Source organism: Argopecten irradians, chromosome 12 (genome assembly GCF_041381155.1).
Source record: "Argopecten irradians isolate NY chromosome 12, Ai_NY, whole genome shotgun sequence".
Classification (NCBI taxonomy): Eukaryota; Metazoa; Mollusca; class Bivalvia; order Pectinida; family Pectinidae; genus Argopecten; species Argopecten irradians.
This window is the reverse complement of record NC_091145.1, coordinates 14,980,804-14,995,621: the sequence shown is the minus strand read 5'-3', so window position 1 is coordinate 14,995,621 and position 14,818 is coordinate 14,980,804. Positions and strand designations below refer to the sequence as shown.

The following is a 14,818-nucleotide window of genomic DNA, read 5'->3' as shown; positions in this document are numbered from 1 at the left end:
TAAACAGCTTGTAATAAACTGATACCATAAAAGCTCAGTAAGACGTGGGAGTCAAAACTGCAGGGTTGAGAAAATTCACATTCAAAAGTGATAATTTAGTTTGTGGAAGTGTTAGCAATAGTTCAAGTACAGTAAATATATTTTTTATCGTTGAAAACACTTTCTTTATTAAAATGTAGTCTTATCATTTAAAGTCCTTGGTGATTCTGTTATGTCTGAAGTATTGCACATTTCAACACTTGAAAGTTACCGTTATGTAAGAACTCAGTTATCCTGTTTGAAATTAATCCTTTTGCTGATAATTTCTTGCTTCTACTTGCGATATTTCCATGGTTATGTAATCGTTATTAAACAGTTTTCCATTGATAACTCTATGAATCTAAATTCCATTCTTGATTCAATGAACAAAAGTCTGGGGTCCGATGAGATATTCAAATCAACAATCAATGTCAATACGTTTTGCTAACTTTTCATCACTGCATCCATATTATGTTTTATTTGTTTCTTTCGCATTGGTGTCATGCGATGTTTGACTTGCAGGTTTATAGTTTTTTTTTCTCAATTTCAAACAATTTTATTGACAAAGAACAAATGTCAAATAGATTAGACATATGTAGGCATTGCCTATATCAGTAGGTATAGTTGTCCCCAATCGTCGTGGACATTTTTGACATTTGCTATAACTGTCGATTTGTTTTGACGAACGAAGCCAATGTATGCTGCAGTCTTGCAATATTAAGGCGATTTTTTTCGTGTTTTTTTTTTTGTCTTTTGGTCCTGAATACCAAATTAACCTTTATGTTGTCACCTTCTATACTGTATTTGTTAGCCAACCCTGAATTAGATATCTCCGCGGACATTCGGCGTGCCATGGTCGTAAAGAAACTTATGTGTGAGAGTAAGAAGGAGACAAATGTAGCCAAGGGCAATGCTTTCTTTATCATTCTTACAAATCTCGACTACCATGTTTATACGAGAAAATCTACCTACGGCATGATGAAAACACGATGTCCTAACTAAAAGAAGTAAATACCAAATAGCTAGACGTTGCTGAAGAGTTAGCACTCAGGACATTATGAATTGAAGACTGGTCAAATAACCAGCTCAATTGAAAAATAGGGTGAGGTATGTGAGATACGTCAAAACGTGAAATCATTCTGGCCTCGTGAATGAAAGAGAAAATAGTTCTAAATGAAACCTTAATGGAGATTTGTAAATTAAAACTTCCATGCAGTATTCATTATATAGAACAAAGTACATTAACGAGTGAAAAATAATAACTATATGATTAATTATCACCACATATAATAAACATGTACCTAAGAGTCGTGTGCAATTGTATGATGCCAGCTAATCCACAAATCCTGACAGAGTTCCGTTGCCTATCTCTCAGCCTAGTCAATGCCACTCGATTACCTCTCTCTTTACATTTGTAGATTTCTGTGTTTACAAAGTCATATTTTCATTTCTAATATCGAAAACCTTTCCTGATTATTACTGGAAATCTCTCAGTAAATACATGGAAAGTCAAACATGTGGATACCATGCCACTCCGAGCTGATAACACGCACTATAAATGTTTGTTTTCAATAGCGAATTGCCTTTATTGAACACTCAGTAGTAATTTGTCAGGAATATTGACATGAATATAAATCCGTTCACACACACATTCGGCCAATACGGACAGTTGATTAAAAACACACATCTGGTTGTTCTAGTACCCTGATATAATACCGTCCTGTTGATATATGGTGTGTATTATATCTCCTGCTATTTTTATATCCTACTATCAATTTTGTGGTAATTGAAGTCCTAATCTAGTAGTTATTAGTGTCATAATCGTAATGTTCTCGTCATATTGTGTTTTGGGCCCCCGTATAAATGTGGTGTTTGTGACACTGTCTTTAATGGCGTAATATTGCCCTATACATTATTGATTTCCCGTTTATAGAGATAATATTGTATATTAAATTTGTATTTATTTACATCCTAATATTGAGGTTTTTTCCCTATAATACATCGATTATGCTGATATCTGTGTTGTAGTTTTTCTGCTTTTCTGTCAACAGCATAACAATATCTAGCAATGCTGCATTTTTCATATTTCATACATGTATTATCATATATAATGCAAATAAATAATATCATAAATAACATTTTTGTAGGTTTGACCTTCGCTGTTAATAGGACGTTAAATACAACCTAATAACCAAATTTGTATTGTTCTTATAAATATAGGGTTCCTCTATATGGATATTGTGGCAACTACTACCGAATTAATGACAAGTATTTTAGAATGCACAATCTAACACAATATTTTGAGCAAACAAGATCAACAAGTTCATCATGTACCTATTTGTTCATTAGTTTTCGTTCAATTGCTCGTTGATGAGCATTGCGATAGGAAATAACTGTTCAGGAACAGATAGGAAAAGCAGATGGAACGCTCAGTAATCCAAAGTTAAAGTTAAAAAGATAGGGGGCATAGTTAATCACAAATTGAGTCTGAAATGAGATACGAATTACACTGATACCGCCGGATATATATATAGTACTAATATTCTATAATATTCTATTGTCAAATCCTGTCGGTCAGATCAAAAGGTTATTTAAATTCCATACGATAAACACATTATGAGCAGATGGTGACTGAGGTTGTGGTCAGTGCAATAAAAGGTGGGAGCCATACTGGACAAAGAGGCAATATCGATTTGTACAGTAATAAATATTACGGCCGCTCTACAGGTACAATCATGTTTTAGATACGGAATAATTAGTACGGACTAAAAACAGGACGTTTAGCACAAATCATACACGGCGAATTAACGTGATACACCGGATCGCAGAAGAGATTTTTTTGTTCCGAATTTATTTTGACTTGAAAATATAAGCACATCAATAGTATACTGCATTGCACTGTAATAAGTCATTTGCACTACGTATACAGATGATACAGCGAATCTCCGACATTATTTTTACTTGAAAATATAAGCACAAAATCGTATTGCATTACACCGTATTTCAATAACCATATTTAGAAATAGATAAAAAAAAAAGTGATCATTAACTGCCCGTAAGACGTCCGATAGTCACTGGATGTATTTAAACAGAATATCTTATTCTAGGAATAATTATCATCCTACACTTTAAAAGCTATGCAAGGGTTTTTTTTTATCCTGAATGCGATACGTCAAAAAGAAGGAAACTTTAGCACACATCACAAAAGGATAGATAAAGCTGCCGTGGATACAAAGCAGTTTGTTTTTTCTGAGCAGTCACGTTGAGTATGGACAACCATACGTAATCCGTTATCATTACTGTTAGATTTAATTTACCACCAAACATTTTTTCCATGATAAATGGCTGTTTAACCCCCTCCCCTCCCCATTCTACTAATGATTATTAAGTGGCAGCGTGTTGTTTTTGACAATACTTGTGTACAACAGTTATTAATGGAGATTTGTGTAGGGTGTTCTGTACTCAGATATAATGTCATATGATACCACCGCCCGATAAAGGAGTACAAATTAACAAATAGATCATACCCTAAGTGATCTCAATGAGTCATGATCAATTAAAGACAGATTGCGAAGGAGCAGAGCAAAACCGGAAGTTATAAATATGTGTACAGACATTTATTCAGGTCGTAAAATATATGTTATCATTTTATTATCCTTTTCTCTAGCAAGGCGATATAAGCTTATTCGAGTTACTTCCCTTGTCACGCGCAAGTAATTAGGGATTACATAAAGTTATTTCCCTTCAAGAACTATGTAGTATGATCAAACTTATGGATTTTCATATATTAAAATACCTTTCTATAGCTTTAAAAGCCAAAAGTCAATCGAACACGTTAAAAGTTTATTAAGATATTAGAATTTACAGTTAAAAATTATTGAAATGTTGTAGGTTACATAAAGCGTCATAATAATGGCATACTCGGATTTTTGTTTCCATTGAAACTTCCCAAAAATAAAATCGGCAACTCAGAAAGTCAGATTTAGTATGAAAACAAATAGAAATTAATTACATTAATGTGTAATTAATAGATATAAGCATATGTACATTTGCACACATGTATATAGTAAAATATTATACGGCGAATCACCAAAGCAAACATTTCTAGCCCAAATTCCTGTTCAACATATTATCTATTTGTTAATATTCTATCATTGAGTTATTGACCCCATAATACATCAATTATGCTGATTTGTTTTGTTGTTGTCTGCTCCTCAGCCAACAATATAACACTGTTTACCAATGTTACAGTTTTGATATTTTATATGATCAAATAATGCAAATAAAATATATCATAGATATTATTTTGTAGATTTGACCCCGGCAGTTAAAAGAACGTGAACACAACCAACGAACCAAAATATGTTCTGATAATTATTGAGGTCAGCTATGAATATTGTCGTAATTTTATAAGTACTACCGAATTAATAAAAAGTATTTTCGAATACACAATCTATCGCAATGTCATAAGCAAACAAGATCAGTTGCACATATGTAACGTGTTACAGTGATATATTTTAAGGCGAATGACCAAAGCAATCATTTTTAGACTAAGATTTCTGTTTCAACACATCTGTTTTATGATAAGTAGAAATTAGTTGTAATCAGAAACACGACGATTATTGTTATTTCTTGTAGCATACAGCACATATATTCTCAACTTGTAACCGATGGCTAACCGAAAAGTAGCTGTTAGATCAAACCTGTTCTTTATTCAATATATAAGGTGATTGGGTAATATCTTAATCTACCCAGTAATATACATGTAATAATAAAAGATATCATGTATCATTGTTTTCCGTAAAAAACATATTAAAACATAATGGAACCAATAAACTTATGATTTTTATCAATTCAGTTTAGACTTGTATAGTGATATTGCTCCTTGGCCCAGTTTCATGAACAATACTTAAAATGTAAAATTCTCCATAGGAAAGTATTATAGATTTTAGGAAGGTTCCTTAACATAAGATTGTTTCCCTTGGCTTTTGTAATGCTTTTTTATGGGAAAATTTAAGTTAATGAATTCCTTAAAGACAAGGAATGTTCATGAAACTCGGCCCTGATATTGTATTGAGATTCAAACTTGCTTCATCAGGCGCCGATTTCTCGAAACAAAAGTGCAGACTTAAGTTTTTCTCCTTATGTAACTTATATTGCAATTTATGACTTAAGTCAGTTTTTGACTAAAGTCAGTTTTCGACTTAAGTTTGTTTCGAGAAATCGGGGCCAGGAGGGGTTGTTCTCAATTACTAACATTATTCTGTGGCTCTAACACAAAGTAGTTTTCAGAATTGTCTGATTGATTTCCCTTGTTTGATTGACAAGCTTCGTCCTTAATGCTATCTGTCTTTTCCAAAACAAAATAATTTTCTCCATCTTCTTCATCTATAATTTGATCTAAATGACTTTTGCTTGAGTCACTATGACTTTCTTCAGAAATGTCAACATTAGTATATATTTCATCATTCGTTCCATCTTCTGGCTCCTGTACCTCCGTTGTGTTTTTGTAATCGCTGACGTCATTTTCAAAATTAATGTAAACCTCACTCTCGCGAGTGACATTTAAGTTTTGATCCTCATTGTTCTTATTCCTCATCACTCTGTCATTCTCCACATTTTCATACACTGGTGAATTATCAGGTTCCACGATAAGTTCTAGATACGATCTTGTGCTAACCGTTGATGTCCGGGTTCCAGCTAATTGGTCGTCGATATCTATAGTTACGGTTCCGGTGCCAGTGTTTACAGAGAAATTTTCATCATAAGACATGTTTACATTTCCTGTTGGTTTAGATTTTGAATAATCTTTCTGGGGCAACTCTTCTTGATAAGTCTGAAACAAATGATTTAAGAAAAAAAAAAGAAATTAATGAAGCAATTGCAAAGAGCTCAAAATCAGCCAAGTACTTGAAGAAAGAGGAAGTGTCTTTAGCTTCATTTACGTCGTCTTCTGCGTTCAAATCTATGTTAACGCAAGACATAAACCGTTTCTCATTGTGCACGTCCTTCCAAGTGAAATATAGTTGGTTATGTAATTAAACTAGGATAATACTGTGCTGTTAGATGCCCAACAGTCTACCATCAGTCTTAGACTGGTTGCTAACCAAGATGCTCAGATGCCTGTTGTCGGAACCTCCCAACCACTCTTTAGTAAGTAAATGTGTGACATCTTCACGTGAAAAAAAAACATGCGAAGAAATATTGCCTTTGTATAGCTTTTTTGGTGGAATAAGCTGATTTTGGTAAACTGTAAGGTCGGTTATTTTAATTAGAATAATCTAATTAAAGATTTCTATTGAATTTGATTGAATTCTCAAAAAATTAATATAATGTACAGCTGGATTTATGCTCCGCTTATTATCCGAGTTTGGTATGTCATTTCAGCAAACAGAACAACCAAATACGTTTTTCGCCTCTAATTATCTATTAACTGATTTTATCTTGTAACCCTTTTTTTACTTACTCATGTGTGAGATTTCCCCTGTTTGAAAAGATCAGCACAAGATGATTTCCAGTACAACCATCGGAAGAACTAATTAGCGGGAGCTATTTAAGGTATATCTTGTAGAGTGTCGCGTTGAAAGTTAATTAATGTGATCACAATGCACTCTTTCACAGCTACGAAAAACACAAGGACAACTTACAAATGTAGAAAGAATTAGAATCACTTGAATTATGAGAGTATTATGTTAACGCAGTGAGAATTTTGTTTCTATGGGAAAGGGATCCAATCTAATATTCATATAAATATTTCTAAACATTTTCTCCGGGTTAGAAAGTATGGTGTATCTAATGACAATTTTACACAACCGGTAAATGGTTCATGGTGATATTTAGTAGTATAATGTGTATACCGTCATCTCCATCAGGCAAATGGCCAAGCAACATTAAAGGCCAACTTCTTTTCCGAAACAAAAACAAAAAAACAAAAAAGTTTCTTAAAATCAATATCTTAAAACAAAACAAAACATTAATATGGATGGCCTTAGTTAAGATTACAACACCAAATAAACACTAATTGTCCTGCGAAATCTATATTTACAGTGAAGATTCATTCTGCTGTTTTGCCGTCTGGTGCAGTGACAATCAACAAGCGCGCGGTATTTAGGACGACAGCGACCCGCGTTATGAAAATTGATATTTGATTTATATTAATTAGATTGTTTAGGAGGTGATAATAAGTGTAGTATTTACGGTAAATTAATAACTTTTGCGACTCTACAAAATTATCAATCTCATTTTACATTTACATTTTAAAAATCAAAAGTCGTTTCAGAAAGTAACGGACCTTAAATTGTACGAATGGTCTTCGAAATGAAAGTCGATAATCGATGATCGATGCCGTTTTCGGCACTGTTGATTATACAGCACTTTGCTAAATCACTGTAATGGGCCGAAATAACTTTATCTTGCTACTCTTTGCCTACCACTTAGTACCCCTATTCCTATGATCCCAGGACTGGTCGCAAGATCGATATTTCATAGACTAATGATGGCGTGATGTAATTGTACTTACCTCACCGTTACCATTGCCTCGTCTTGTCCTTCTAATCTTAGGGAGTTCAAAATTAAATCTGAGGATAAAAACAAAAGACACGCAATTATTATACGAATGTATATATCTCTTATTCTGATAATGTGTTTTCATGGATTCAGTAATCTCAAATAGGGCGTAATATTAAAAAAAAATTGCTTGTCTTCAAAGTTTGATGTACAATAGCACATGCTTACAAAAAAACTGTTTTGGATAGGACAGCTGTACCGATAACATCCTATGGGTATGCATACTGCATTCTAATTTTTAAGAGTTACTTCCCTTCGTTACACTCCGTCAGTATTGACGGATATTCGGATCTCCTCGCAATTTTCTATTTTCGATTGTGCTGCTTCGAGTATGAAACGAAGGGAGGTAAATCTGATAGACCAGAATGGGATACTGTTGTAATTATGGTTCTTCTGTTGAGCTTTGTAATACAAGGCTAAGCAGTTGTCCTCTGCCTTACCCTCTAGATATATGTTGTCCTTTTAGACACCATTAACTTATCACAGAAGAACAAAACATTTGTATAGTTTAGTATCGTGTTTTTATCCACCAAGAAGTGCAAGCAAGCTCAGAATAATGTGATCATGATTTACATATTAAGTGTATTGCACTTTTGTAAATTTTCCTTCAATCAGCGTTTTCAATCTTGTCTTTAAAAATCTATCTATGAGCGAGAGAATTGGTTCTTACTTGGTGGTATATATCCATCCTTTGTGTTTGGTACTTACCTAGTGGTATCAATCCATCCTTTGTGTCTGACAAACAAGAACCCCAGAACTGCTGTTTCGCCCACTAGTAGGATAACACATATAACCAATCCCGCAATCAAACCGTCATCAGAGTCACATGTAGTCATCTTTATTGAACAGTCAAACAAAGTTTTCTCTGAAGTACGAAAAACAAAGCTTTGATATACCTGACCGTGTTAAGACTTGCTATAGTTTGTTTAATGTTGTATTTTACATCCTTAAAAAGCTTGTGCAAAAATCTAGTTCCACATCATCGGGGACCACGGTCGATTGAACTATGATACGCTGCATTGTGATCCAACAGGTATCGCAGACCGAAACGTTCATTTGTATTACAGGGGTTACTATCACTATCATTAATCATCCCCTGAACTACTATGATATGTTATAGTGAATCTGATGTAGAAAACATGACCAAGCAATGCCTGGACTGGTAAAATACGAAGAGCGACGTTCGACTCCAAAGTAATACAATGTATCTTTATTCGAACCAGACTACCTGTGTCATCTGTTGTCACACACAGAGCCGTCAATTTTGTTATGGCTTAGTTGAAGGACGTATATAATGACACTGATAATAACCCCTGGAATATCGAGGATGACCATGGGCAATACAAACTGTATCTTAATTATCAGCTCCCTCACAATATGTATACATCCAAATGTCTCATAACCACAGCAGTAGTTGTGATAGAGGCTAGATACTAATATTTGTTTTAATTATCAGAGACGGAAATTACCCAACAAAATATCGATACATCCTACTGAGTCTGAAGCTGACGCATCTTTGTCTTGAGTCAGCAGTAAATGAGACGGGAACTAAAGGTGTATAAACTTCCATGATTTTGGCAGACTGACATAGATTGTACAATGTACTATAGATTGACATGTTTAATAGTAATAAAAAGGTTTAGGGTGTTTGAATTATCAGTTAACATTACGGAAGTCTTAAATTGTAGTTATCTCTATTTTCTTTTTCTAATTATTCTTTTTTGGCTCTTTTCTATTTATACAATTACCAAAATTATAAAAATATTTCATAACTTCCGATTTTTACTTCGAAATATAAATAAAATTATGAGAACGACGATATTTATAAATGTCTTTTATTCATTCCATATATACAAAAAAGTGTACTAGTATTAAATCGTTATTTATTATACATAGCTGTGGCATTCTTTAATCATTTAAAAATCAAAAGTAAAACAAATAAGGAATACCAAATCCCTTGGTTGTATTCCTGGAAACAGTTTCAGTAAAACTGTAAGCTACAAGGTTCTACCTTTAGTACACAGCACACTGCCGCGCCCGACAGTTGAGTTAGAACACGATTATATGAAACACATCCTAAAGTCACCCTGGTAAATGAGACCACAAATCTTACGACCAACCAAGACATCATCTTCTAAGATAAATATTTCATTTTTGTGACAGGTGTATTTTGGTATGGTTAAGAAGTCATTATCTGACCACTAAAAGGGGTGTGATGACTTCATTACAACTCGATCACACTTTCCATTTAATACATACAAAATAAACATTTCCGTTTTCCACCACGAGTTACTGGAGCATTGTGACCCCTGTCTGACCTATGACCAGGGTGTGTCTATTGAACTCCATCCCTGTACTATACTGATGGAACAGACCGATAAGTTTATGGTAATTACAACATGGATAAGGATATCAAGACATTTTATTGGCCCCGTTACACTGTGATCCAAGGGTCACCTTTCCTCCCCATCACAAGAAATGCTCCACGTTGTGATATCAATGAACTTATACGATAGTGGACAAAACTACAAAAGTTAGATGTTTCTATTTTCACAGAAAAACAAATCTGAAGGAAGTCGTTTTACACAATGGAGGTATCTAAAGACTGTTTACAATCCTGATAGGACCATATAAACAGGGCCAAGATATCTTAATGGTATACGAGATTAAATATCAGCTGGTCATGTGAGGTTATTATAATGTAAGCACTGTACCTTCAATTGATATCAATAAACGGATCTATAAATAGTTACATTATATATCCAACTAGTTGACACCTAGACCTTGGTTATTCTTTAAAGATGCTCCATCGCTTACAAATGATATTTTTACACTATTAAAAACAGGAGCAGACGATTTAGTACTTTTCTTCAGTTACAAAAGTTACTTACTTTACACCATTACCACTATTGCAAAGTTTGAGCTTCTTATTTTACTTCAAGTTAAAAATATGAAAAAATATTAATTGCATCCCGAAAAAAATCTGTGGCACTATATCCTATATGGAATGAAGTACTGATTGCACATGCACCAAAGGCAAAATTCATTGTTTTATATTATTTTTTGTGTTAATTAGACATGTATATACACGATTAAACACCAATCGTTGTTCAAATGATGAATATCATTTATTCTCTGTCAGCGGTGGAACATCTTTAATAACTTTATATTATAATATTCTTATATTTCTAATAGTAACATTTATCTACCGATCCCATCGATAATCTTATATTCAATGGTTAAAGAAAAATGAATTTTTGTATAATTGTACATTGCGCTCTCATTGTTTGATAAGTTATTGCCGATAAAGTGAATTCGAGCAAGAACGAAATCCTCTTTTCGATAATGTAAACCATCTGCGAGCTTCACGATTTGTCTGGTATTTGATGAGTCAGTATTTAGGACCACAATCCATTTCCTGACCGCCTTATTTGTTGAAAATCACAATAATGTTCTGTAGTGTTTTGTAGTCATTGATTTGAATTTAATAGTATTTAATGTTTCCGGGAAGTTTCTGTTTAATTGATGTACATCTGATTTATACATTCTATAAGTTTGAATCTGTTGAACTTTCTGCTCTGATAAACAAGTGAAATGTTTATTTCTAATACGTCTGGTTTGAACGTAAAGATTCAACAAATATCCACTCTAAAACTTTTCATTTAAGTCACCCCTAACACTAATGATGCTATTTTAACAACTGACATTACAATAAGCAATCCGTGTTTGAACTCTGTTATTCAGGGTCTATTATACGATCATCAACGTTTTTGATCCCCTGTATTACACTGTGTAACAGTCTTTGGGTGCGATTGACAACACATTCTTTGTCTTTTGTACAATACTTGTGAACGACTAATGTTTAGAATAGTGGACAAATTTGTTAACGAGTAGATTACTTTTTTAAAGGAATATCTATAATTTTGAAGGTGTCGAGACTTTGTATGGAAGATATGTAAATATATATATACAAAACACCCCAATACGGGTTATTTTGACAGTTTAGGTCTAGCATTCCAAATATTGAATGTGAACAACTCTTGAACGAAAGGGATAGAACAAACATGTCATTGCATCATAATAAATGCTATTTATTGGACGATTCACAGTTTGGTGGCAGAATATAGTTGGCGTAGTGATCGCTCGAAAACGACATCTTCTGAAAATGTTATTGAACTTATCTTCTTTATCTAATGGGCTGAGAATAATGGTATTTAAGGTTTAACGGTGAACATACAAGCGAAATACTTCACTCCAGTGAAAATATAAATTTGGATATTTTCACTCGCTTTTGACCAATCAGAATGCAGCATTGACATTATCATTTTGATAGTTACCTCATTAGTTTGTGTGCGAAAATGACGTAATATTTTTGTGTAGAAAAATGACGTAATAAGATGATACAGTAATCGCAATGGCAAATTACTCTGTAAAATACAATGGCGGAATAACCTTTGGCGGAAGTAGTAATGATTATCTTTTTGTAAATGGATGCCTGAAAAAATGTAAATGTAATGTGAGGTGAAAACTTGATATTTGATGCTTGATGTTTCCGCTCACGCGATGAAATATAACTGGTATTCATCATTAAACAAGGACTGATCTCTATGTATTTAATCCTAATGATTTATCACTTCCTTATTGGGAATTTTATCTTAATAATAGCTACCAGCGGACTGATATCGTTCGTATTTCTGTATGTAGATAATCATTACTATCATACTATTTAGGGCCCCCTCCCACGGTATTCTTATTTATGAGTTGTGCTGAAAACTTCCGCTATCTTAGATAGCCTTATAGCCGGTTAGTTTCGTGGGTCAAATATTTTTTCGATTTGGATAAAAACAAGTAAAATAATTTTTTGCGCTTATAACATTTCGCGATTTGGCAACAAGGGTATTTATAATTTTTTGTATTTCTCAATTTTTCGTGGATCAAACTTTCGCGACCAAAGCAATATCACGTGAAAATATCAACCCCACGAAAATAACCGACTATACTGTAAACTATACCAAACGATTACGTACATGTATTGTTCAGTCCCTTCTATATACATGTACATTACTAAATATCACCGGACTTGATAATCGGTGTAGGATGTTCTTATTTTCTGTTCGTTTTTTTTTTAAATCCTAAAATCTAAAGCCACGCTTTAAGACATGGTTATACGACTCTCGCAAATGTTCGCAAGACCTTCATGAAAAAAGTTCTTCCAATAGGTATTTGAGAAAGTTGATATATATAAAATCATATCAAATTTCCATCTCTTCTTTCGATTTCAAACTAATGTTGTCCGTTTTGTTTGCCTAAATAATATTCAATATTTGGCCCTATATTGATATTCTTGAAGATTGTTAGTGGTTTGAGTGTATTTTGTACAATCCTGTATAGATCTATCGTCGGTAATTTACGTAATCGGAGCGTAGTGGAGTTTAGACAATGTTCATGGGTTTCCGAGGGTGGTATAGATCGAGCTATTGTCAATTATCAATTGTCTCAAAAATGATCTGATCGTTAATCAACACATTAAAATGTTTGACATTATCATATGACATTTTTAAAACGAATAATAGACTAAAATAAACACTTCGGTATAACTATTTCCATCAATGTCTTACTTACCTTAGACACTGTCCGTCGACGATACCCTAAACTAAAATGATCATGCTGGCTGATATCGAAGTCAGGTCGGTCATAATGGAAATTGGATAAGACAGATAATATACGGTCACAGGTAACATCACACGGCGCTACGCCTTTAGTGTTTACATGTGGACGGGTACAATAAAGATAGGCCACAGATCAATTTACTATAACAGTATGGGGACAAGGTGTCTATTATCATCCAGGGTACATATAAGTTGGTAATATACTATAAGGATGACAGTTTCGTCTATAACGATCGGATGTTTTCCTTGCTCTCCTGCACCCCTAGGACCAACATTCGGAAACTTAGTGTAAATAAACAGTAATTATTTAACCATTGACCTATATCGATGATATTTACTCGTTATTGACATTGTCTGACTTAAAAACCGTATCGGTTGTCGTTCTTTCCAATTGAAGAAAAGATCCGAGTAAAAATAATTATGTTCAGCTCTTCCCTGTTTCGACTGTAGAAACTTTTGTCTTATACAACCTAAACATATTCTTCTTTAAATGTTTAAATGTCTTGTTATAATTTTCATGTTTATAATGTATTGTTATATCGCTTGTAAAGTTTTGGGGATGTACGTTGAAAAAAAAACTGGTAAAAGTTAAGAGGGTCTACATAACAAACTGGTAAAAGTTAAGGGGTCTACATAACTCACTGGTAAAAGTTAATGGGGTCTACATCACTCACTGGTAAAAGTTAAGGGGGTCTACATAACTCACTGGTAAAAGTTAAAGGGTCTACATAACTCACTGGTAAAAGTTAAGGGGGTCTACATCACTCAATGGTAAAAGTTAAAGGGGGTTTACATAACTCACTGGTAAAAGTTAAGGGGATCTACATCACTCACTGGTAAAAGTTAAGGGGGTCTACATAACAAACTGGTAAAAGTTAAAGGGGTCTACATAACTCACTGGTAAAAGTTAAGGGGGTCTACATAACTCACTGGTTAAAGTTAAGGGGGTCTACATAACTCACTGGTAAAAGTTAAAGGGGGTCTACATCACTCACTGGTAAAAGTTAAGGGGGTCTACATCACTCACTGGTAAAAGTTAAGGGGATCTACATCACTCACTGGTAAAAGTTAAGGGGGTCTACATAACTCACTGGTAAAAGTTAAGGGGGTCTACATAACTCACTGGTAAAAGTTAAGGGGATCTACATCACTCACTGGTAAAAGTTAAAGGGGTCTACATAACTCACTGGTAAAAGTTAAGGGGGTCTACATAACTCACTGGTTAAAGTTAAGGGGGTCTACATAACTCACTGGTAAAAGTTAAAGGGGTCTACATAACAAACTGGTAAAAGTTAAGGGGGTCTACATAACTCACTGTTAAAAGTTAAGGGGATAACTCTACATAACTCACTGGTAAAAGTTAAGGGGTCTACATAACTCACTGGTAAAAGTTAAGGGGGTCTACATAACTCACTGGTAAAAGTTAAGGGGGTCTACATCACTCACTGGTAAAAGTTAAAGGGGTCTTCATAACAAACTGGTAAAAGTTAAGGGGGTCTACATAACTCACTGGTAAAAGTTAAGGGGGTCTACATCACTCACTGGTAAAAGTTAAGGGGGTCTAC

General features: G+C 33.9%; 1 protein-coding gene across 1 annotated transcript; it reads right to left on the bottom strand.

Annotated features, from left to right (window-relative positions):
* Positions 1 to 4,144: 4,144 nt before the first annotated feature.
* On the bottom strand, positions 4,145 to 13,326 carry LOC138336881 (uncharacterized). The gene is made up of 4 exons (XM_069286497.1): positions 13,207 to 13,326; positions 8,293 to 8,449; positions 7,538 to 7,595; positions 4,145 to 5,854 (listed from the first exon to the last, which is right to left on the bottom strand). The coding sequence occupies exons 2-4, from the start codon at positions 8,418 to 8,420 to the stop codon at positions 5,264 to 5,266; spliced, it is 777 nt and encodes a 258-aa protein (XP_069142598.1). The 5' UTR covers positions 8,421 to 8,449; positions 13,207 to 13,326; the 3' UTR covers positions 4,145 to 5,263.
* Positions 13,327 to 14,818: the final 1,492 nt, after the last annotated feature.